This window comes from Podarcis raffonei, chromosome 8, assembly GCF_027172205.1.
Source record: "Podarcis raffonei isolate rPodRaf1 chromosome 8, rPodRaf1.pri, whole genome shotgun sequence".
NCBI classification, from domain to species: Eukaryota; Metazoa; Chordata; class Lepidosauria; order Squamata; family Lacertidae; genus Podarcis; species Podarcis raffonei.
The window spans coordinates 66,237,633-66,263,500 of record NC_070609.1 but is presented as its reverse complement, the minus strand read 5'-3'; the positions used below and the strand labels follow the sequence as shown (position 1 = coordinate 66,263,500).

The window sequence follows — 25,868 nt, the reverse complement described above, 5'->3', positions numbered from 1 at the left end:
GAGCTCTTGCTTCAATGCACATTCTGGCTACAGAACCTTCTCCCTGCTGCCTCTGGATGTGGGCAATGGGCAGCTGGCCTCACAATTGAGGGTGGAATGACCATAGATCAGCAAGGAGAGGGGTGCAAGAGGGAAGAGCGCTGGACAGAAACAAGCCCTGAAAGTGCCAAAAACTTGGCCCATACGTGTACTTATAATAAAAACTTTAGATAGATGATAGAGATAGATGGATAGATTAGATGATAGATAGATAGATAGATAGATAGATAGATAGATAGATAGATAGATAGATAGATGATAGATGATAGATGATAGATAGATAGATAGATAGATAGATAGATAGATAGATAGATAGATGTAAGTTTATTCCACAGCTGGTTTTGTTGTTACGGAACTCGCGGCAGGTTCTCACTGCACTCCGACACTCCTTGTGTTAATATTTCGCCATCATCTACAGAAAATGCAAAGGAAAATTATTACGTCTTTAATGTGAGGGTGCCTCTTGGTAATGAAGGGACAGCTCTCTCACCCAAAGGAACGGAAGGAGCTAAAAGCTATCGCAAGCTCAACACACGTACAAAATCCAGAAACCCAAACCGGGGTGACGATGATCATTGTTTACTACTAATTTATTACATCTCTATCCCACATTTCTTCCCAAGGAACTCAGGGTGGCCTGGATAGTTCCACCCTACCCCCCATTTCATCCTAACAACAGTCCTGTTAGGTAGGTTAGGCCGAGAGGCGGCGACTGAGCCAGCGACCTGCATGGCTGAGTGGGGATTTGAACCCTGGTCTCTCCCGGCTTCTAGGCAGATGCCCTAACCACTGCACCACACTGGCTCTGTGACGCGTCCCCTGTTAAACAGCAAGGGTTGTCGATGTGCCTCAAAGTGCAGAGCTCACCTGAGCGATCCAGTCGTTGAAAGCGGAGACCCGTGTGAAAACGGTGGGTTTGCGGTAGGTGTTGCACCCGCTGGAGGAGACGAAGCTGCCTATACCGTGAACCTCCCACTTTCCGCTGGAGGGCTTGCAGTTGAGTGGGCCACCCGAGTCCCCCTGGAAACAACCAAACAGAATATGATTGAGCTTCTTTTTTTGGAAGGATGCTCTGAGTTTTATCCTTGGAGACGACTGGGGAGTCAAAGTTGATTGTTTCTGAGCAGCTAAGGCCCGGTCATCGCTGTGGCAGCCAGCCTGATTCACAGGCTCTTGGACAGAAGTGGGGAGACTCTGGCCTGCCAGGCAATTTGGGCCAAGCCATGTTCAGCTGCCGCTGGATCACGTTTTGGGCCTAGCCTGAATCCCCCTGCTTAACCTTGGCTTGCTTGAACTACACGGCCCTTGCTGCTGCATGCTTGAAGCTTATATCTCCCAGAATCATTTACATCGTACTTACAGAAATATTGTAAAGAAGTGGACTCACTAGCAGGATTTGAGTAAACACAATCAAGAAAACAAACACAGAGATTAAGACATAATAATTGGAAGATAAAAAAGCACATGAAGCAATTTGAAAATAATTAAATGACAAGAATAGAACAATATTCAATTCAAGAATGTAATATTAAGGTATAACATAGCAAGCAGGAGAATATGTAAACAACCAGAAGAGGAAGTTGAGGGGAAGTCATGAGGGGAGGAGTGAGGGAACTGGGGAATTAGATTTTTTCTTTTCTTTTTGAGATAATGTGATTGTGACGAATATAAAATTGTAATACTTAATAAAAACTATTTACAAAAAAAAGAAGAAGCTTATATCTCCCTGGGTTGGGGCATGAGCCCCTGATACAACAACAAAAACAACAACTTACTGTATTTATACCACGCCCATCTGGCTGGGTTTCCCCAGTGATTCTGGGCAGCTCCCAACAGAATATTAAAAACACAAAAACATTAAAAACTTACTCCAGAGGGCACCCCATGTGAGGAAGAAGAATGGGGCAGTGCCCATGGGCATAGTCAGGAAGGCGAGGGGAGGGCAGCTGCCCTCCATAAATCAAGTAAATAAATAAAAATACTAAAGTAGAAATTGTAGAAAGATTTTGAAGGCTTTTTCTGAGCACTTGGGGTCAAAATAAAGAAGATATCAAGAAGATGACAAATTTAATAAAGAATGGGGGGAAATTTTTAATTTACTTAAAAGAACACTGTAAACAATTAAAAACATTGGCAGGATTCTAAAGAAAAAAAACACTTGCAATGCAGCTAGAACTATGGTGAAAATTAAGTATTAAGAAAAGATGGATAACATTATAAGATGCAGTTGGAAAAGAATAACGATGGAAACCATGGAAGAGTGGAGGGAAGTCCAGGGATTCAGAGAATCCTATGTTTATATGATTGTGATTTATTTGTGATGATATTTGTTAAAGGCAAAAATGAATAAAAAATATTTTTTTAAAAAAAAGATAAAACAACTTTTTAAAAAAAGAAATAAAACAACAACAACTGTCTGACAGAGCCAGACAGAAGGTGATGACGAGTAGGTGTCCTCTTAACATAAATCCTGGCTAGCCCAGGGCTGTGTCCACAGATCTGCGCCCTTTATGCAATGCTTTGAAAGGGAAGCCCACGCACGGCTCTAAGTCCTCTACCCCAGTATCCTGCTTCTGCTTCCTATATTGGATAATTGGGGGGGGGTGTTTAGATGCAACCACCCACCCTTCTCCCTCAAGCATCCTCCGAGCATCTGGTATTCAGAAGCACGCCGCCTTTGAAGACTCAACCTTGTGGCAACGAACGCCAAGATAAAATTGCGCCTCGCAAACCCGGTGAGTTGGATTGCAAGATGCGGCGCTTCTTCTGGCTGAGGGACCGGGCAGCCGCTGCTGCCGCACCTGCGTGCCAGGCGCTCACCTTGCAGCTGGAGATCACGCCGTCGCCCCCCGCGCAAACCATGCTGCTTTTCACCGAGCTGCCCCACCAGCTGGACTTGGAGCAGGTAGCATAATCCACCACGAGCAGGCGCCCCTGCTGCAGGATATCCGGGGACGCACCGTCAGCTGGAAGAGACCAAACACAAGGGGCTGCTGATGGCAAAGGAGGATGTTCTTGGAACCGATCTTGGGTTACTGCCGCAGGGCTGGGGGATCTAGGGGGCAGGTCAGAAGGCTCTTGGGATTCTCCCCAAGCCATAGCTGTGTGTCTGCTCAGTCTGCTCTCCACATGCTGATTCCTGAAGGCCCTGTCCAATCCATGCCTTTCTCAAGTGCTTTCGGCAGGCTGGGATATACAGTGGTACCTCGGGTTACATATGCTTCAGGTTACATACATTTCAGGTTACATACTCCGCTAACCCAGAAATAGTACCTCGGGTTAAGAACTTTGCTTCAGGATGAGAACAGAAATTGCGTGGCGGTGGTGCAGCAGCAGTGGGAGGCCCCATTAGCTAAAGTGGTGCTTCAGGTTAAGAACAGTTTCAGGTTAAGAACAGACCTCCAGAACAAATTAAGTACGTAACCAGAGACACCACTGTATCTTTGAACTGTAATCATGCCTCTTGCATGCCTGGCCAGAAAGGGGTGTCCGGGTGTAAACCTCTGACTTTTGTGTAGGAGATACAGTCGTACCTTGGGTTAAGAACTTAATTCATTCTGGAGGTCCGTTCTTAACCTGAAATAGTTCTTAACCTGAGTACCACTTTAGCTAATGGGGCCTGCCGTGCCATCGCTGCACGGTTTCTGTTCTCATCCTGAAGCAAAGTACTATTTCTCAGTTAGCGGAGTCTGTAACCTGAAGCATCTGTAACCCGAGGTACCACTGTACATCCATGGCTCCATCTGCATTTGCCTCTGACTGCACCTACTATTGGCCAGAAGTTTTCCTACGATTGAAAGTGGCCCTTGTGATGGGGGAGTGTTTGCCCGCCCCTTGCTCTAGTGTCCTGCCCCTCCATAGCTCAATAATTTTGAGCTTCATGGTGGGGAAATTTATTTCCTGGCCAAATCTATCTGCTTTTCCACTGGAGCTGAATAAGCCTTTGGCTGTGGGGCAAAAGGGAATCGTGTCTGTGTAGCAACCCAAAAGGATGGATCTGGTGCATCAAACAGTGGGAGGGGGGAATCATAACATTGCTTACTTTGCAGCCTCCCCCATCCTGTAGCATAGCAGGGAGAGTTGGAGGCTAAGATGCTGTTGGCCTTTGGAAGACACACCAACTGGATCTTGTCACTCAGGGTGACGTGTTTGGAGAGTTTGATCAGCGCAATATCATTCCTGGTTTCCGCAGGGAGAGAGAAAAAGGACAGGGTGTCTGGTGCAGCTTTTGCAACTTGGTGCCTTCTGGAAGTTTTGGACTACATCTCCCATCAGCCCCAGCTTCAAAGGGCCGTGCTCCAGGGGGCTGATGGGAGTTAGTTGTCCAAAACATTTGGAGGTCACCAAAGTGATTCTCAGCTTACTCAAGGCAGGTACAGCTGGTTCTGGTTTTTGACTCTGAGGGAGATATGGGGTGCTCTGTGTTACGCTCATGGTAATGCAATGTATCCCAGATCTCCCACAAAGTCAAAACAAGATACATCCCACCACCATGTTAAGTACAACCCCAGCACTTTGACTCAAACATCTCCAGAAGGATACGCTAAATCACTCAAGGTAGGGGAACCCACTGATGCTGTGCCAAAATAGAGGAAATCAGAGATCTGCAAGCACATTTTCACATCCTAATTTATATGCATGTAGATGCACGCGGGTGGCGCTGTGGGTTAAACCACAGAGCCTAGGACTTGCCAATCAGAAGGTCGGCAGTTCGAATCCCTGCGACAGGGTGAGCTCCCATTGCTTGGTCCCTGCTTCTGCCAACCTAGCAGTTTGAAAGCATGTCAAAGTGCAAGTAGATAAATAGGTACCACTCCGACGGGAAGGCAAACGGTGTTTCCGTGTGCTGCTCTGGTTCACCGGAAGCGGCCTAGTCATGCTGGCCACATGACCGGAAGCTGTACGCCGGCTCCCTCGGCCAGTAAAGTGAGATGAGCGCCGCAACCCCAGAGTCGGTCACGACTGGACCTAATGGTCAGGGGTCCCTTTACCTTTACCTTTAGATGCACATTTAGAAATAATAACTTAAGCAGAAATGGAATGCATCACCAACGAGCCAAGAGAAAGAGGACACATTTTTGTATAAAATAGGCATGTCCTGATTTAGATGTGCAGGTGCAGATTTAAAATTACTGCCATTCAAATAGAAATGCAGTGTGTCCCACTATGGTGGGAAAGACCAGGTGAGCTGGGTGCCTGCTGTTCACGTGCCTGCTGATGGGTAACTGCAAGGCTCCTCTTGTGCTCCTGTTTTACAGTACTTCTTTGACAGCCCTTCAAATAGAGCAGTACTCTGAGATTCATCTCCACAAGGCGGCTTCGTAGCAAACAAATGCAGCCTACGCAATTCAAGCAGGTATTCTAAGTAGATACATAAATGCTGATGGTGACTTTTGCTCATAAATCCCAAGCTTTACTCAGGGGGCAAAATAGTGGGAAGGGGCATAGCAAGCTCTAAATTCTGGCTTTGGTACTAAAAGAAAAACAATTCTGGATATATATTTTTCCCCCAGAAGTAAGTATGCCCCCAATTTCATCCCTTCTCTCTCCACCCTGCCAAATCTGTTGGGAATCCTAGTTCCTTCTATACTCGTTTCATGAAAAGCTATTAAGTTACCCGCTGGACACGCTACTTGAGTCCCACTTTGGGTGAATGATGATTTTTTCCGGGGAGACAGCAACTGATCCTTTCTCGCTGGCTGAGAGACTGTGTTTTCCGAGGTAGACCCTATAGGTCCGAGAAGAACTATAAAAAAAAAATGAAGAAAAGGAGTGGGCAATGAGAGAGTTATCTGCAATAATAATAATAGTAGTAGTAGTAGTAGTAGTAATAATAATAATAATAATAATAATAATAATAATAGATTGCAAATGTGAATGTTTGTTCCAGATAACAGAGGATAAGATTCCCTGCTCCAAGGAGCTTGTCCAGGGATTGGGGGAGAGAGGTTAAGAGGAAGAAGGTGTCGTAATTTTAGTTACACATACTTTTGGTTATGGGCTAAGGAGCAGAAAGAGATAGGAAACAGGCACCTCAACCCTAAGACTGCAGTCTGTTCAGGACAGATCTCCCCGTGAAAATCAGGCCCACGTCATCCTCATCCTGTCATCTGCATAGTGCCACCCTGGTGTCTACTTCTTAGTCACACTGGTGTGAGAGACAACACTAGGAAAGTAGAGAGATGGATACACTGGTGCAAAATCTGTTTCCATTTGGGGTGAATAGCCTCTATATTTGCACCAGGTGGAGCTTCCAGGCTAACCTCAGGGGCAGCCCCACGTGGAGCACATTGCAGTAGTCCAGCCTGGAGCTCCCTAGCAACATGGATAACAGCAATCAAGTTTATCCTGGTCCAGAAAGGGCAAAATTTGCAAAGGATCCCAGAGTCGTACGTGAAAGCAGTTGTTTTCATCTGGCTGTTGACGTACCTGATACAGTGAGCGGCTGTCATGACCCAGTTGGTGGCGATGAGGGACCCACCGCATGTGTGGTGCCACTTCCCACTGGAAGAAGAGTATTGAAGGGAAGCCTAGGAATGATAGGCAAGTCTCAGGATGAGCCTGGAGGATGCTGAGCCCCCTGGACCTCCCATCACACTACTCAAATCATAGTCGAAATGAGTTTGCTCCTGAAAATCCTTCTCAGAGTATTAAACAAAATTTAAACTGCTGAAATGATCGATTACAACTACTACTAATAAATTTTAAAATCTCCAATGAGTGTACAAAAGATAACGGGTTGCATCCAATACTAGCCTTACCCAGAGCAGATCCATTGAAATTAATGGTATGACTAACTTAAGCCCATTAAGAGCTGTTAATCTCCTGAGTAGGACTTGGATACACCCCATATATAACCCCATATATAACCCCATATATAACCATACAAGGCAATAATAAAAACTACACACACATGATAATTATCAATCATGCACAGATAAAATCAGCAAGAATAAAAATAAGTATGCATAAATGAATTATAAATATGGGTAGTCATCCTCTTTTAAATCCACCCACGTTGAGGGGCATCACTGAATCTTGTGGGAGTGAGTTCCACAGATTAACCGTGCCCTGCCTCAAGAAGGAATTTCTTTCATCTGTCCTGAATCTCCCAACATTTGGCTTCATGGGATGTCTGTGTGTTCTAGCATTACGAGCAGAGCTGGCCCAAGTTATTTCGGCGCCTGTAGGGAATAAAGATCTACATTGGGGTCTGCTGGCCCCATGGATCTTGCCGCCCAAGGTTGTCGCCTTACCTTGCCTCATAGGTGGGCCAGCCCTGCCTATGAGAGAGGGAGAAAAACATTTCCATAAGAGAAAGAAAATCAGTTGTACAAAAAACACTGCAAGGGAGCCTCTTACCTGCCAGGGCCAGCTGTTCGGATTGGCATCCTCTCCTCCGACAATTCGGCTTGCTTTGGGCTTGTAGCTCGGGACGCCACAACTGAAGGCTGCAAAAAGGACACAGTGCAGATACTCTTGGAAGGTTCAGCGCAACAGATGGGTGATGCTCCAGGGAGCAAAATGCTCAGGCTATAACTAAGCACACCTATATTGTTGCAAGAACCCTCTTTGACTCGACGCAATGCCACCTCTTTCAGGGGTTGGTGGTGTCAGGAGTTGGAGCAAGAATTCTAACAGGTGGTGGCTAAGCTACTGGAAATCAGAGTGTGTGTGAAAGAAATGAGTTTTTGCTGAGTTTATACAGGCTCTGTACATACTACTAGACCTTCACGTTCTCTCCCTCAAAGAATTCTAGGCACGGCAGTTCACTCCTCAAGGAATTTTTTTAAAAATTATATTTTATTTTTTACCAACCACCAAAACACAAATAGTGAAATCCCCCAGGAGGCTGGTACATTGGGTATACAATATTCAATGATATAGATATTCAATAGTATACATATTCAATAATATTCAATAATAACATATTCAAATCAACCATATGTACACTTCTATATACCTTAACACTCCACCTTCCACAAGGTTTATTTAACTTTTAACATTTTAATTGCCCCAAATTGCTCAAACCTACTCAAATAATTCAATATCTTCTCAAACCAATCCTCCTCTTTCTCACTGACCTTAATCCCTTTCATTCTATGTATCTTCACAGATACATAGAATGAAAGGAGATACACACACCTCAAGGAATTACAATTCCCAGCAACTCGACAGTGCCCATAACTCTTTGAGGGAGGGAAATGTGCTCTAAATGTGCTTCAAAGCTATTTTGCATATGCAGCCTGGGTGAGTTGGAAATGCAAACTCCTCCCCATCACTGGCAGACGAAGGGGGTGACATCGCTTGCCTTGCACACACCCCAACGTGTGCCACACCCCCTGTGGGTGGCACATCACGCCTCCTGGGATGCGTGTCACGCCCCTTGGGGTGCACACCAGCCACGCCCCTGGATGTACGCCGCTCCCGGTGCCAGAACAGGTAGCTTTGCCACTTCTCCCCATCCCACCATATCTGCACACAGAGCCCACAAAATGGCTTTCAGTGCCTGATGCATATCAGAAAAGCATCCAGAGACGTTTTCCATAGCTCCTGGCAGAATCGATTGGGCATCTTGTTTTGAGGCTTGCAGGAGCTCTGTAGAACAGCATATAAGCAGCCTGTAAAAAAATATCTACTCTGCTGCTGTTATCAACTGGTCTCATTCTTCATTCCTAGACTATCATCGCTCAGGGCTGGATTTTGAGTTGCCCCCTCTCTGCGCTGCATTTTGAGAGCACCTCCCCACCCTGACAAGGACGGTCTAGTCTGACCTGCTCTCCAGGTTTCCCATTCAAACACACCACTTGCTTTGCAGATTCTGACCAGAGGTCCATCTGTCCAGTGATGTGTCTCCAGGCCCCTAAGGAGCCTGAATAAATGAGATAAACCCCATGGTTTGTTCCTGGTATCAGACCCTCTGAGAATGCCTCTGCATGTGGAAATTCTGTTGCTGTCCTGGCCAGTAAACACTTGGCTGAGCTGTCCTTCATTCATAATCTAGATACTCTTTTTCTGAAAGCCATCTAAAGGAGTGAAGGCCTGCCACCTCCATGCCCTGTGGCTATGAACCAGGCAATTACATCCTCTTATTTATCCTGAGTTTGACCCGTACCCCCGTAGGCCAACGCCAGAGCAGCGAAGAGGACTCCAATCATGGCTGAGGACATCTCTGTTGAGAAGAGTCTTGCTCTCCATCCAATGGTCTTATATTCTGGGCAGGTTTATCAGTGGCAGGTCCAGCTGATAATGCTATCAGTGGCATGGAAAGGTCTGCATTAATTGTGTGCCACTGGGAGACGTAGCAATCAGAAAGTTTCCATTGCCTTCCTCCCAAAGGCCGTGCCAAAATACCCCCACAGCTGCTTGTTCTCCCACCCAAGTCACAGCTTTGGTGTGTACTGAAGATTGGGTGTGTGTCTGTTGTGCATTCTGAAAGCCATCTAAAGGAGTGAAGGCCAGCCACCTCCATGCCCTGTGGCTATGAACCAGGCAATTACATCCTCTTATTTATCCTGAGTTTGACCCATACCCCCGGAGGCCAACGCCAGAGCAGCGAAGAGGACTCCAATCATGGCTGAGGGCACCTCTTCTCAACAGCTCTTCTCAACAGATGAACTCCATCCAATCTTATATTCTGTTGGAGGCAGATCCAGCCAAGGATGCTGTCAGCAACAGAAAGGTCTCCATTGGCTGTGTGCCACTGGGAGACGTAGCAACTGGAATGCTTCTGTCTCCTTCTTTCCAAAGGCCATGCCAAGATAGTCTCACAAGCACCTGTTTTCCCATCAAGGCCATGGCTTTGATGCCTGCTGAAGATGTGTGTGTGGTGGTGCCCTTGGCAGCCTAGTTGAGAGCAAGCTGGCAAAGCCAGGGCAGACTTTGAGTGCACCCAGTACTGAGACCATGGAGCTGCTGCCACTCAGTGTAAACAATATTGAACTAGATGAACTTCCTATAAAGGCAGCTTCTTAAAATCATCCTTCTATTTGGAGACCATGAGAACTATAGTCTTATTTTATTTGGTAGAAAGGGCTCAAAGGTAGAGCACCTGTTCTGCATGAGGAAATGTCGCAGGTTCAATCCCTGGCATCTCCAGGTATGGCCAAGAAAGATGCCTATCTGAAATTGTGGGGAGCTGCTGCCAGTCCTTAGAATATGTCAAATCAGTTGCCTCTGAAAAAGAGTCACAATGCTTGAAATGCGTTGGGACAATAAATCATTCCCACTCGAATGCATCTTTCCCCTTTTGACTGAACTGGCATGTTTCTTTTTAATGACACCTTCATTTAAATTTCTCTCCCCCGGCAATGCCCCTCACCAGCTTGGCTTCACCCCCTCCATGATGTTTTCCTGCCTGGCTGGAAAATGCTCCATGAACTCTGATCTTCCTTGCATAGATGAGGGGTGTGCTGAATGTGTTTAGAAAGTAGCCTTCTGCAAAGAGGTTGCATCTATATTTATTGCCCCACCCACTTTTCCCTCTGGACTGTGGACCCCGGAAGATGACCCAGAAATTAATGTGCCCCTCAGGCTTCAAAAAGCTTCCCTACCTCTGATTTAGATACGTAGATGAAAAATCAGGCTCGTTTCCAGAACGAAAGCCACCCTAGAAGCATTTTTTGTTGCTGCTTAAAATAAAATTTAAGCTTAAAATAAAAGGGGGAGGTCTCAGGCCTGTGCAAAGGACTTGAACAACATCCCTGCTGTGAGATGTTTCAGCAACCAGAGTGTGGGATCCAGTCAGGGCCTTTGAGCAAGCTGTCCCCTTGTTCTTTCTATTTGCAAAGCGATAACTTGGCAAGGTCAGATATAGCCTGTTATTTAAGCCTGGTTTAGGTCAAGGCTGGTTCCCATTATAAATACACTGACTTCACCCCTGGATCACCATCACTCGGTCACCATGTTCAAGTTGGTCTTCATCGCTTTGATCCTGGGCTACGGTAAGTGTCTTTGGTGCAGTTAAGTTGGGGCTGTTTGGCATGCAATTCGTCTTTTCATTGATACAAGTCTCAGCCCAGCCCAAAATAGTTCTTTGGAAATGCAATGAATTCAGTTTCTTGTCTCTGGTGAAGTAGCCTCTCTCTCCAAGATGAACTTCGTCATGGTTCAAGAGCATACAAATTTGCACAAAATGAACATAACTTTGGAACTCCCTGCCTATTGATATCGGAGAGTCGCTTTCACTGTACTCTTTTCGGTGCTGGCTGAAAACGTTTTGCTTAGGCAAACCTACTGAGACATGTAGACCGTTGACACATGCTAAATCTGGTCTTTAGCTTATCATTGATTTTAATTTTTTTTTTTTGAGGGTTTAAAATGGTTCTGCTTTTTAAATGATGATTTCATTTTTATTCTTTTTGTAAACTCCTTTGAGGTTGTTGTTGTTTACAATCAAGCAATATATAAATTAAGAAATAAATGAAATAAATTGCCTCTGGTAGCTTTTTTTTTAAAAAAAGGATGCTTCTGCAAAAAGCCATGAACAGATTCATTAAACCAATAATGGGCAATACCAGTGTGTCTCCCTTGTGGTACCCAAGATGCTCATCTCAGTCTCTGTCTCTCTCCTCCCTCTCCCTAATTTTCTCTTTCATCACCCCCACGCCTGCTGTCTTCTTCCAGCCCACGGCTGTGGCAAATCTGCTTATCCACCCAACATTTCCCGTGTTGTCGGAGGTGAGGACGCCAGACCCCATAGCTGGCCCTGGCAGGTAAATCCGCAATGTTTTTTCCCCACGTGTGGTGCAAGCGTCACGTTTGCTTTTTAGGAGGGGAGAAATGGCCCAGTGTCGTCCTGCGGAACATCTCGCCACCAGAAGTGGTAGAAGTGGCTGCAGGTTCTGAAGTTCCCAGGCCCAGGCATGAACAGGAAGATTATCATGACCTGTTAGCAGAGTGGATGATCCAGCACGATGGGCTGGATTTAAATGCTGAAGGGGAGAAATGGTTTGTCGGCTGCTGCTGCTGCCGCTGCCTCCCATCTCCAGCTTTGGAGGAGAGACAGTCACTACCTCTCAGCCCAACCTACCTCACAGGGTTGGTGTGTAGATGAAATGGGGAAGGCTGCAAAACCAGGCATGCTGCCTTGAATTGCTGGGGATATAAATGCAGTGAATTGATATATAAGAAATGTCAAGGTGTGGGACCAATATTGTGGCGAAGATACCAGGTCAACACATCAAAATATTTGTTCTTGACCCATACAGCTAACAGCCATCTGCCTTGGGGGTGGGTTTGCTTTTCAGGTCTCCCTCCAGTACGACAAGAACGGCGTCTGGGCTCACACATGTGGAGGAACCCTGATTGAGTCCAACTGGGTCTTGACAGCTGCTCATTGCATCAGGTAAGCAGCACCCCACCAACAGCAAAGATGCTGCAGAAACCCATCAGGCTGCAATGGTCCTGAGGCTGCAGTGGAGCGGTTGCCTAGTAATACTGGAACACCCACATATTCCCAAAAACATTTCCATATTCCCAAAAGTGAAAATCTGGACAAAGTTGTTGAGCATTATTTGGGAGGGATCTCCCCCTCCCCATTTAAGTTTTTGGACTTTTGGGGGGGTTATAAAAGCATTTTTAAAAAAACCAAAAAACTGCCCTACTTGCCACATGTACAGGTTTTCGCAGACATTTTGCCGATTCAGCAAAAACCCACCTGAACGACTTTTTGCAGCCCGATTCCCGGATATGTCCTGGAAAACACGGACATATGGCAGCTCTACACACACTACCGTTCAGATTTCCTTGTTTCACATCGCTGTGCTCCGCTGAACCCTGAGCCTAACCTTTTAGACTTAATTTTTTAAATTAAAAAAATTGCAAAATGGGCAAGCAGGAGGTCACTTTTTTGTGACATAATTTCAGAACTTGTTCAGAATGGCCACTGGATTTTTCTGAATGGAAGGAGTCTATAAGATCCCTCTGTTCAAGCTGAAAAAAATACCAACAAAATCACGCTGCACTCTCAGGCCAAGAGCGTTTTGTTTGACATGTCCCATAGAACCAAAAGTGGTTCATTTATAGCTCATCACTACTAATGAGAATTTTGCAAATATGGGGTAGGAGATCTGGGATAGCTCACTCGGTCAAACATGGGGCTCTTAATCTCAGGGTCATGGGTGCAAAAGGGTGTGTGTGATAGGTTTTATTTCTTTATACACACAATCAAATGTCTTTCAATAAAATGTTGGTTTTATTTATTTCATAAAAATTTATACACTCCATGATTGTAAAAAAACGCAACAACCTTCAAAGCAGTTTACAAAGAGGGGGAAGAAAAACAATAAAATTTTGATTAAAAACAACAATTTAAAGCATTCATAAAATTTAAATTGGCAATAAACTAAAAACAGATTAAAAGACACACCAACATTCTTCATAGCTGGGTAGGCTTGTCTCAGCAAAAATGTTTTCAGCAGGTGCTGTGGTGCTTGCAACAGTGCCAGTTCCATGGATCAAAGCAGTCAACTGGGTAAGGGCATTTTGCAGGTAAACTAGTCCTAAACTGCAAACACCTTGAACTTGGCCCAGTAATAACACACAGATGCACACACCCTACCAAAAGACCCTGCTCATTTCTAGGAGGACAAAATACTCAGTGTACGAACGAAGGAAGCTGTTGGGAAGGCATCAAGGAATCTGCATTTCATTTGATATTCACACACACAACACCACTGCCTGTTCCTTATGTCTGTAGCTCCAGTCGGACTTACCGCGTCCTTTTGGGCAAACAAAACCTGGAAGTAGAGGAGGCCGGCTCTGTGGCTGTTGCTGTGGAAAAGTTGATCGTCCACGAGAAGTGGAACTCCTTCTTGGTCATGTAAGTTGACATGGGATCCAGAGAGTCAGGCAAGAGCTGTCCAAGTCCTGATCCTGCGAAAATAATTCCTGCCGGTATCTGGTTTTGCTAGTGAGAGAAATCACATAGGAACTTGAGTGTGTTGCTGTTGTTGTTTTGGTGTGTGTGTGTCTGCTTACGGGATGACCTGTTAAATTGGTTTGCCATTGCTGACAGGCAAATTACCAGCACTGCCTTAAGACATACGATGATGGCTGTGTTGGGAATATTCCATTCCATCTTAAGGAGCAGACATGGAACTGTTGCGTGTCACATGTCTGTTTACATTCCAGCACAGCTTGCTGGAAACTTCCGTTGTGTGTATAGCTTTTGCTTTTCTCTCTCTCTGAGAAGGCAAAGAGAGATACGATATGTTTCTTTGTCCTGATTTATGATTAATAAATCCGTAGTTGTAGTATGCTTCCACAAGCCTCACACCTATTCTGTGTGCGCAGTTTGCTCAGCTGATATAGTGTGCCCTGGCTTTGAAGCCTGGGTCACTGATTTACTTCGGAGCAGAGGCCGATGGGTCTTTGCAGTGGGACTGCTGGAAGGAGACAACTCAGCTGGGGATAGCAACCCTCTTCATGCCAACAGGCTACTGGCTTAGAGAACTTGAAAAGTGGATTTAACAAATGCAGGCACTGTTGCAGAAATGGCGTGCCTTTTTTTCCTGACAAGAGTTGCCTTTCCTGGGGGTATTCTGCTGCATGGTTGTATACGCTCAGGCCAGGTGGCATCAGACATTTCTCTCTTTCTTCCACCCCTTTTCTCTCTCTTTTTGCCACCCTTCCCTGTCCTTTTCCTGACACCCCCTTCTCTCTCTCTTCTCCTGTCTCTCAATCTCTCGTTCTCTCTCCCCCCCACCGCCATCCATCATTCAGCAAGCTGCCAGGGGAAGAACAGATCTCACCGTCTTGGGTTGGTGGCAGTTGCAGTCCAAACATCTGGAGGGCATGAGGTTGGGGAAGGCTGGAGAATATTAAGTTTGACTCCTCTGGGTGAAAAGCTGCTTTTGAAAACCAAAACATAGACCTCTGTCCCCTCTTGGCTTCGCTTTTCAGCAACGACATTGCCCTCCTCAAACTGGCCGAGCATGTGCAGTTCAGTGACACGATCCAGGCCTCTTGCCTCCCTGCCGCAGATGCCGTGCTAGCCCAGGATTACCCCTGCTACATCACTGGATGGGGACGACTCTGGAGTAAGTTGGGTGCTCCCTGTCCTGGGCATGAGCATTCTGGAAACAGCTGGACAAAGACCTTAGTGGTTGCATCCAATGCCAGTCCTACTGAGAGCAGACCTATTGAGGTTCATGAACACTACTAACTTATGTTCATTCACTTCAGTGGGTCTACTCTGAGTGCAAGTTCAGTTGGATACAAGGTACCAAAGCTCCCCCAGAACTTCTCGAAGGATTCTTCTCTGTACACTAAGAAGGAGGCTTGCTTTTCGCAGTTCAGTGTCTGTGTTGTGTACCTGCAATTAAAGAAGATGAGATGAATCTGTCAATTTGAGATTCTCTCAGTTTCTAATTTTTACCGTCTTAAATTCAGTATTCCACATTTCCGCATCAGTTTGCAAATTTCTTTTTTTGGAATACCTATGGAAAACCATCAGCATTTTAGAGTGAATTTCTCTTCAGACACACATTCTTGGATGCAATTTCCCCTTACATACACATTTATTTCTTTTACCAAACAATTTCCCCTAATAGAATACATATGTGTGTGTTGTTTTTTACTAATCTATGCATTTTATGCAAACTTTCTCCTAAGATACACTCTTTTTGCACACTGCTTGTTTGGAGAACTATAATACAACTTTCAATTAAGTGTGAGTACTGAAGAGTAGCTGTGTTTCAGTCTGCCTATTGATTCAGAAAATGCAAATTAGATAAGTTTGCATTAAAATCCAAACCAAGCCAAGTTCCTCCTCATCCCTACTCTTAAGGGTCTCTCTGTTGACTGTGTGTCTGTGTGTTAAGGGTGCATGATTGCGGGCTTTCTGGTCCACACAGGAGGGGGGGCTAGTCCCACCCACTTTTGAAATGAGGTTCCCAACAGCACCCCAAGGAGTAATGTGACCTTCTGTCGAAAAGAAGGTTCCCCACTATTCATGCAGAGTTGCCAGCTTTTGATTTCATAAATTCAGGTAGCCTGGCAAAGGCCAGATGGCAGATCAAAGTGGGATACAGGGTCAAGCAGGTTGTGTGTAAATGTGGTTTTGACTCTTTGGGAAAGACTCCTTACCACTCTCCTGTCTGTTCCGCTCTGCAGCCAATGGCCCCATCTCTGACAACCTTCAGCAGGCCTTGCTTCCTGTGGTAGATCATCAGACTTGCACCAAATGGGACTGGTGGGGCTCCATGGTCAAGACCACAATGGTGTGCGCAGGAGGCGATGGTGTCGTTTCAGGATGCAATGTAAGTCTCCCCATACCCTTCCTTCCTCATAAAGCCTTCCCTACTTTCTCACTCTGAAGAAGGTTGCTTGTGGTTTCACTTAGTTTGCACATTTTTCTCCATGAAAACGAACAACGGTCCTTGCTTGAATTCCGGCTCAGTCCAAGTGACCCTTGCCAAGCCACTTAGGTACTTAGGAAGTTGTGTTAGCAAACCTTTGCAGCTTGGGTGAATTAGATTGGAATAATTACTTACCATTTCTGGAGTTCAAAGGCTTTATTCATGCAGGAACTGTTCGTGGAATGTGTGAAGACAAGACAGAGAAAATAAGAGACATATTGTATGGAGAGAGCAACAAACAAAATGGCTCAGCTTTTTGGGGTGGAGTTAACTTAGGCATAAAGCTACAAGCTAGTGCTGGCTAGAATGCTACACAACCAGTTTCCTCTGGTGGTTAAAGTAAAACATGCATTAGCTAGAAGTGCAGGAGAAGGAAATGAATTTGCTTTTCTCCAGCATTTATAATGTGCTTTAAACGTATGGTATGTATGCAGGGATGGAGAAACAAGATGTGTGGGACTCTTTTTAAGGGGATTTGGATAGTGGTGGGGGTGAATGGACAGTGAGAACATATGGGAGAAATATTGGATGCAAACACCAAGCCTGAAAACCTTACCTACAAGTTGCATTGCAGGCAGAAATTCAAATAGTTTGGGAACTCGTGTAAGGCAGGGATGGGGAATATGTGCCCCTCCATCACACACTAACACTCCAGATATTGTTGAACTGCCATCATCCCCAGCCAGCCTGGCCAATGTTCAGGGATGATGGGTAGGTGGGGTTGTGGTCCAGCAACATCTGGAGAGCCACAGGTTCAGCCTGCATAAAACAGACACACAGACCTATGGACACTGTCAAGCACAGAAGTGAGCTTTGTCAACCCAGGACTCCACTTCCATTTTGCCCTGCCCTTGGATCATAATAGGGAAACGGAGGTATATGAATCCTCTTTTTCTTCTGGCAGGGGGATTCTGGAGGACCCTTGAACTGCCAAAGTAGCAGCAGCTGGGAAGTTCATGGCATCGTGAGCTTTGGATCAGGGCTGGGCTGCAACACCGCTAAGAAGCCGACCGTTTTCACCCGTGTATCTGCTTACATTGATTGGATTCAGCAGGTGAGGTTCCCGTCTTTTGCCCAGCGAGGCTGCGATGGTCTGGATGGAAGGCTTAATTCGTACTTGTGCAGCTGACTATTCTTTTTATTGAATGCCAGTCTTGGAAACTTTAACATCTAGCGTCTGCATAATTTCTCGTTCAGAACTCAAAAGAGTTCTCAGTGTCCAAATGCTGAAATCCAGCATTTGTGTTTTGTTAGAAACTGAGAAGCATATTTTATCATTTCATTGTGAGCAGTTTGGGAGTGGCATTCCAGCTTTAGGGCACAGTAGATGGTCCCCAGTCAAATCTTCAACCTTTTGGCATATTCTGGTTTTTTTTTGGGGGGGGGGAGATTCAACTGATTAATTGACACGCTTAACTGGGAGTAACCCCATTTGAGCTCAGCAGGGCTTGCTTTTCAGTAGACGTAAGTAGGACTGTGCTGTAAATTCCAAACTTTGGAACTCCCTGCCTATTGACATCAGGCAGGTGCCTTCACTGTGCTCTTTTTAGCACCTGCTAAAAACATTTCTGTTTAGACAAGTCTACCCGGGTATGTAGAATGTTGGCATGTCTTCTAATCTGTTTTCTTTTTTTTTTTTTTTGTAAAAGTTATTTATTGAAATTTTCCACTTTAATACATTAAAAAAATCAAAAAGGAAAAACAAAAAAGTTTAAAAACACATAGAGTTCACAATCCTTATTTTTCTATAACATATTTCCCTGACTTCCCCACACCTCCCCTTCTTATATTCCAATTCAAATTGTTAGTTCAGCAAGTTCTTATCCCTAATTTTTTACCTTTTCCTATTTAGTTCATTTTAAAAAAGCCAATTTTACCTTATAAACATCAATATTTATACATCAGTACTCATTCTTAAAACCTTTTTCTAAAGTCGACCCAAGTTCCCTTCCTTCCTGTTTTCAGTTTATTGTTGATTTTAATTAACCTTTGTGTATTTTAAATAGCTTTTTTGGGGGGTTGTTCTTACTGATGATTACCGTATTTTTCGCCCCATAGAATGCACCAGCCCATAGGATGCACCTAGTTCTTTGGGGGGAAATAAAGAAAAAAAAATTATTTCCCCCCCAGGTGCGGGGCTGCTATCCGCAAGCCGTGGGAGAGCTGCGCGAAGCCGGAAGCCTGGGGCGTGCTAAGCTCAGTGCGCCCCAAGCTTCTGGGTGCAGGCAAGCTCTCCGCTAGCCGTGGGAGAGCTGCATGAATTCGCGCAGCTCTCCCACGGCTTGCGGATAGCTTCCTGAAGCCTGGAGAGCGAGAGGGGTTGGTGCGCACCGACCCCTCTTGCTCTCCAGGCTTCAGTGAAAGCCTGCATTCGCCCCATAGGACACACACACATTTCCCCTTCATTTTTGGAGGGGGAAAAGTGTGTCCTATAGGGCGAAAAATGCGGTATATTTTCTTTTTGCAAACAGCTTTAAGGCTTAAGGATATTAAAAAAAACAACAACAAACCAATCAAGAGGGTATTAAAAAATTATTCAATAATTGAAATTTGGTTCCATTGAACCCACTGAGATTTAAGTCATGACTTGCCGTAAGTTTCATTTTCATTGGGGGCCAAAATCCCCACACTAAAATGCAGAAGGGGCATTTGGCCGGCTGTGGTCTAGGAACAAAGACCGAGTTCAGCAATCTGTTTGCATCTGGCCCATCTTGGCAATTACTGTATTCTGATACCTAAATTCTAATGCCCAAATTCACATATATATTTTTGGTCTCTTTTTCCTCCTCTAGAAACTGAATGAGAACTGAAGAGCCCACACTGTGACCTTGTGGATCAATATGAGAAAATCCAGAACTGCAACCAATAAACCATCACAACTGCTCTCGTGTCAATGCGTTGTGTTTTTTTCCTGCTCTCACTTGAAATGCTTGGAATCAATCACACTGCTTGGGGTGCGGAGCCTTTTTTGAGTCCAAAGGCTGCATTCCTTTCTGGGCATCATTCTGGAGGGCCACATGCCAAGGCAGGGGAGGGCCAGAGGCATAAGTGGGTGGAGCAATGGGTGCAAATTTTACCTTTGAACAACAGGCTAATTTCCCTATGTAACGCTCTCTTCTCTGCATCCAGAAAAGCGAGAGATATTGTCAGAGTGCAAGGACACATTGCAGGCAGGCAAACGCACTCAAGGAAGGCACAAAGCAGGGTGTGGCCTTGGAAGAGTTCAGAGATCCAGAGATCCAGTGGGTCACATTCAGCTCCCAGGCCTGAGGCATCCCTCCCCACCTCCCCAGTTTACACCCTTTCCAGTTCACAGGAGAAAAACTGGAAGGCTCTTCTTGGGCATATACTTCAGCTGACCCTATATACCACAGTCTGTCCCTCTTTTCTCTTTGACTGTATATCAACGCCATCGAATCGCAGCCAGTGAAATTATGGGGCCAAATGACCCACCTCTGAATGGCGCTAATGGAAAGCAGGGTGAACCCAGGGCAGTGACTCATCCAGAGACCCAATGGGCAGCCTCCTCTGTGACTGGATGGCGTTGGGTTCAAAGGACCATTTCTTACTTGAACGCCTTGATTTCTTACAGCACACAAGGGCAGCTTCTTTTCAGCACGGCTGTCTTGCTCCAGCAAACAGCTTGGGCATTCACTGAATTGCAGAGTTGGAAGGGACCCCAAGTCTAGCCCAACTCTCTGCAATGCGGGAATCGGACGGCTTTGGAAAGTCTAAGCAAGAGGGGATGTTACTCCATAATTGTATGCAGTTATCGGGTACAGAATCCTACCCTTTGCCCTGAAAAAAAGAGCCAATTGTAAGAGTTTCATTTGGAAGAAAGGGGAGGGAGGGAGAGAGAGGAAGGAAGGAAGGAAGGAAGGAAGGAAGGGAGGGAGGGGAGGATAGAGTTGTGTGCACCCAAGTATCTAAATGGCAAGAGACTCCTTGGGATGCCTGCATTTACTCAGGGTTTAGTTTCTTTGAAATAAAGGTCCCCAGAGTGATATGTTTTTAGGATATATGGGTTTATCTAGACATACAGTGGTACCTCTAGTTATGAACTTAATTCATTCCGGAGGTCCATTCTTAACCTGAAACTGTTCTTAACTAGAGGCGTGCTTTCTCTATTGGGGCCTCTTGCTGTTGCGATGCCGCCACACGATTTCCGTTCTCATCCTGGGGCAAAGTTCTCAACTCGAGGTAACTCTTTCAGGTTAGTGGAGTTTGTAACCTGAAGCGTTTGTAACCTGAGGCGTTTGTAACTCGAGGTACCACTGTAAATACAACCAGAGCATCAGAGGGAGGAGCTCACAGCCCTAACACCCCAACAGATTAAAACCACACTCAAGGCGGCTTGCAACATGAAAAGATTTACATAATTACAAAAGCAGTCGTCAGCTATAAATAAAATACATCAAAAAGTACACAACAAGATTGAAACCATTATCACATAAATCGTAAGACCTCATCATAAAGATACTGTACAAAAAAAGAATAATATCAGTAACAGCAACAAAAATGCCGAACAAAACCACCCAAATAATAATACCTCAGCACTGTCTGTCTGTCCAGCTTCCAGCATCAGCCCAACTCCAGCCCTCAACTCTCTCCTACACAGCCCCCTTGGCCTGTTGCTCTCCATCCAGCCAGGTGAGGTGGGGAAAGGCCCATCCATTTATCTCTATGGCAATAAAGCCAGCTCTTTGGATATGGCAAATAGCGGTACTTAACTGGCCATTACCCTAACTGAGAAACTGGTTTGGCTGGTTTAGCAGCCTTTTCTACTGAATTCTAAGCATCTGGACTGACTCCCCAAACTCAGGAGAGGTAGGGAGGTTAGTAAAGCAAAAGAAAGAGGTGGGTGACGAGGGGAAGGAAGAGAAAGGAAAGAAAGATTCTCTCCCTGAAGAATAGCCCATGGAGTACAATGAAATATTCTCCACTAACGCCATTATCTTAAGCAAGCTCCACCTCCTGCTCTGATTTGAATTTCAGACTTTGGTACTGTGTATGTTTTCCTCTCCCTGCTGAATACCCCGTCCCTTAAAAGCTACAGCTTTTAATACAGGCCTCAGCCCCTGGACCTCTCTTTACATTAGCCGCTACAGTTCAACAGGATTAGTTCTTTCTCTAGAAAGAGGACTCTATATGTTTCTTGGAGTGCTTCCAGGCAAACTGTTTTCTCCTGTGTACACTCCATAGATGTAAAGCACACACACACACACACACCAAGAATCCTGAGATCTTTAGTTTATCCATCACAGGGCTACAGTTCCTATCACGCTTAATATGGCAGAATTTGTTGATTTTTTAAAGAAAAGACATGCTTTAAATACATGCTGTGTATGCATAATACTATTTAATGAGCTTTAATTGCAGTTGAATTTGCCAGTATGAGGTTGAATCCCACCCAAAAAGAGGGACTGTCCGGAAAGCAGTATCAGCAGCCTGTTGTTGTTGTTCATAGAATCATAGAATCATAGAGTTGGAAGAGACCACAAGGGCTATCAAGTCCAACCCCCTGCCAAGCAGGAAACACCATCAGAGCACTCCTGACATATGGTTGTCAAGCCTTTGCTTAAAGACCTCCAAAGAAGGAGACTCCACCACACTACTTGGCAGCAAATTCCACTGTCGAACAGCTCTTACTGTCAGGAAGTTCTTCCTAATGTTTAGGTGGAATCTTCTTTCTTGTAGTTTGGATCCATTGCTCCGTGTCCGCTTCTCTGGAGCAGCAGAAAACAACCTTTCTCCCTCCTCTATGTGACATCCTTTTATATATTTGAACATGGCTATCATATCACCCCTTAACCTCCTCTTCTCCAGGCTAAACATGCCCAGCTCCCTTAAGCCGTTCCTCATAAGGCATCGTTTCCAGGCCTTTGACCATTTTGGTTGCCCTCCTCTGGACACGTTCCAGTTTGTCAGTGTCCTTCTTGAACTGTGGTGCCCAGAACTGGACACAGTACTCCAGGTGAGGTCTGACCAGAGCAGAATACAGTGGCACTATTACTTCCCTTGATCTAGATGCTATACTCCTATTGATGCAGCCCAGAATTGCATTGGCTTTTTTAGCTGCCGCGTCACACTGTTGGCTCATGTCTAGTTTGTGGTCAACCAAGACTCCTAGATCCTTTTCACATGTAGTGCTCTCAAGCCAGGTGTCACCCATCTTGTATTTGTGCCTCTCATTTTTTTTGCCCAAGTGCAATACTTTACATTTCTCCCTGTTAAAATTCATCTTGTTTGTTTTGGCCCAGTTCTCTAATCTGTCAAGGTCGTTTTGAAGTGTGATCCTGTCCTCTGGGGTGTTAGCCACCCCTCCCAGTTTGGTGTCATCTGCAAATTTGATCAGGATGCCCTTGAGTCCATCATCCAAGTCGTTGATAAAGATGTTGAATAAGACCGGGCCCAAGACAGAACCCTGTGGCACCCCACTAGTCACTCTTTGTTGTTGTTGTTATATTTGTACCCCGCCCATCTGACTGGGTTGCCCCAACCACTTTGGGCAACTGCCAACAGATATAAAAATATAACAAAATATCAAACATTAAAAACTTCCTGATAGAGTGCTGTCTTCAGATGTCTTTTAAAAGTCATGTATTTATCTCTTTGACATCTTTTTATTACTGTATTATTATTATTATTTTCTTTTTTCTTTTGACAAAGTAATAATCAAAAATAAATAAGAAATAAATAAGAATAAAAACGTGCACCTCACCACTGAGACCATTCCACTGTAACTATCCAACCTCCCAAAATTTCAACACCTCTTCCGATGGTTTCCGTTTTAACAGTACAAATTCTACAAACACCTTCCATATCTCCTCAAAATCATTTCTCTGCAATATTCCCTGCCTTACCTGAATGATAAATTATCATTAACAGCGATATCCCACACCTCTTTATATCATTTTTCCATTTTATATTCTGCTTGCCCCTTCCACTTCCCAGCAACAGTGCTTTTTTTCTAAAAAAAATGTTTAGGGGTACTCTCATTTTCCTACTCATATTGAAATCCTGCCCCTCAATGAGGCCAAACTTAGATTCACAAAATGTTTAGGGGTATGCGTACCCCTGCATCCTTCCAAGAAGAAAGCACTGCCTAGCTATAATAATTTGTGCAGCTGTCAATAAATTTGTGAGCAAGTTCTTCATAGCCTGCGAACCTTCCACCCCATCGTAAGTTGATAATAATGCTACCTCTGGACTTTCAGTCAGCTTTAACCTAGTGATTTCTGTTATCTCCATCTCCTTGACATCTGATGGGAGGGTGTTTCATAAGGCGGGTGCCACTACCGAAAGGTTGTCTGTCAAACCACCCATGCAACATCTCTCTCTCTCTCTCTCTCTCTCTCTCTCTCTCTCTCTCTCTCTCTCTCTCTCTCTCTCTGTGTGTGTGTGTGTGTGTGTGTGTGTAGCCAAAGACCATGCAATACACTACAGACACCTGAGGTGCTAGGTTACATCACTCCTTTCTGGGCAACAATCTATAGAACATTATTCCCTCCTCGCTAAACAAGTAAGTGGGTGAATTAGCCAATGGAAACTGAGGCTGCCTCCAGATGTAGTGGAATGTTGCACATTGCGGAATATGTTCTTCGCAGTGTCTGAAAAACTTGTCATCAAAATCCCCTTTAGAAAATGGGCTCCAGTCCTCATGGTTCGAAACAAAGGGGCTGATTTAAATAGGAGCAGAAGAAGAAGCCTACAGCAGTGCTCCATCTAACCCAGTGTTGACAGACAGTGGCTCTGCAGGATTCAGGCAGGGAATCTCTCCCATCCCTCTCTGGAGATACAAGAATTGAAGCTGAGACCTTTTGTGGGCAAAGGAGACACTCTGCCACTGAGACAGCAATTCCTTGAAAGTGGCACATCTTAATTCGGTGATGCAGTTTTCCAAGCAAACAAGGTTTACAGAAATTTATATATGGGTACCTTCCAACATCTTGACTCCCCAAACCGGAATTCGCATCTTCCTATTCGACAAGATCACAGAGCCCCCAAAATGTGCTTTTTTTCAGGCTGTGCTCTCACGGCGCACAAAAATGCATGTTTTGGGGTGCCGTGCGAGATTGCGGCCCCAAAAGAGTGCTTTTTCAAGGCAAAATCTTGGGGTGAAATCACGTGAGATCACAGCACTCAAAATACGGTACAAGCATTCCTTGTGTGCATAAGTGAAATCTCATAAAGTGGGGAGCACCCTCTAAAAAGCCTCTGAATGCCTATTCTTCCCTGCTTGTCAGCTCTATCAACAATCCAGACCAAAATATCTAGAGTTGAATCTCTAGGGTTGGCTGGAGGCTGGAGGTCATGTGGCTGCTTCCGCTGTGCTACCCCAGGCGTCAGCTATTAGGCAGGGAGGCTGAGCAGCATAAACAAAGCCCACTGAGCCTCTGGTCTCTTTGGGGCTTCCTCCGCCCTCAATGACATCCTCTTTGAGTTCTGGGGAGGGTCTCTCTGTGAGCCATCAGGACTCTCCAGCTCTCTCCCACCATTTCTTGGTATGATTCTATTTATTCATTAATTTTCAGGTGTCACGTGTATACAGTGGTACCTCGGGTTAAGAACTTAATTCATTCCGGAGGTCCATTCTTAACCTGAAACTGCTCTTAACCTGAGGTACCTCTTTAGCTAATGGGGCCTCCTGCTGCCGCCGCGCTGCCACTGCACAATTTCTGTTCTCATCCTGAAGCAAAGTTCTTAACCCGAGGTACTATTTCTGGGTTAGTGGAGTCTGTAACCTGAAGCGTCTGTAACCTGAGGTACCACTGTACACGATTGTGCATGAATAGAACATGTTTAAGGGGTGGGGGTGGGGTGCCTGTTCTCTAATGCAGGGACGAAGGATCATGTGTCTGTCTAGACACTGTTGGAGTCTTACTCCCCATCCAGCATAGTCAATGCTCAGGGATGATATGGGGTGTCCTTCCACCTGTGGGGCCGCAGGATGGCTGCATTTCAGTTTGCTCCTTGTTCCAAAAAGTGCTGGTTAAACAGGCTTGCTTTTAGAGGTGAACTGACATCGATCGCTGCCCCATTCACTGCCCTTGACCCTGAGTGCTATATTTAGGCCACGTTTCAAGGCTGCAGCCCTCCTTACAAAATCACTCCACCTGCGGGGTTCCCAAAAGGTGACAAGAATTCCTCGATAGTTTCTGTTTCATTGCTGAGCTCTGCAAGGTCGCGGCACACCTCCCTTTTCTTGTAGATAAGAAAGTCCCGTCATGTGTTATGTTTCCCCTGACCCTCTACCAGTGGTGTAGCATGGGTGCCAGCACACAGGGAAAGACATTAAAGGGATGGGAGCGTCACCATGGGGAAAGGGGCTAGCATGTTGCCATGCGTCCTCCTCCCCCATTTTTAGTGCAAGCTACGAGATGCAGGCTTTCTCGGGAGGTGCAGGACATAGATTCTCAACCGTAGCCCCTCTGTTGCCAACCTGCTCTTGTCCAGGCTCCTGAATGC

At 45.3% G+C, this 25,868-nt stretch overlaps 2 protein-coding genes across 2 annotated transcripts; one reads left to right on the top strand and one right to left on the bottom strand.

Moving 5' to 3' along the window:
* Window positions 1-250: 250 nt before the first annotated feature.
* On the bottom strand, window positions 251-9,209 carry LOC128420409 (chymotrypsin-like elastase family member 2A). Its single transcript, XM_053402000.1, has 8 exons — window positions 9,155-9,209; window positions 7,402-7,490; window positions 6,469-6,569; window positions 5,657-5,785; window positions 4,082-4,218; window positions 2,860-3,005; window positions 907-1,059; window positions 251-451 (listed from the first exon to the last, which is right to left on the bottom strand). Exons 1-8 carry the CDS (start codon window positions 9,207-9,209, stop codon window positions 434-436), a joined length of 828 nt encoding a protein of 275 aa, XP_053257975.1. The 3' UTR covers window positions 251-433.
* A 1,614-nt stretch (window positions 9,210-10,823) lies between these two features.
* Window positions 10,824-19,251, top strand: LOC128420408 (chymotrypsin-C-like). The gene is made up of 8 exons (XM_053401999.1): window positions 10,824-10,982; window positions 11,665-11,753; window positions 12,288-12,385; window positions 13,739-13,861; window positions 14,944-15,080; window positions 16,156-16,301; window positions 17,305-17,454; window positions 19,193-19,251. The coding sequence occupies exons 1-8, from the start codon at window positions 10,943-10,945 to the stop codon at window positions 19,208-19,210; spliced, it is 801 nt and encodes a 266-aa protein (XP_053257974.1). The 5' UTR covers window positions 10,824-10,942; the 3' UTR covers window positions 19,211-19,251.
* The last annotated feature ends 6,617 nt before the right edge of the window (window positions 19,252-25,868 follow it).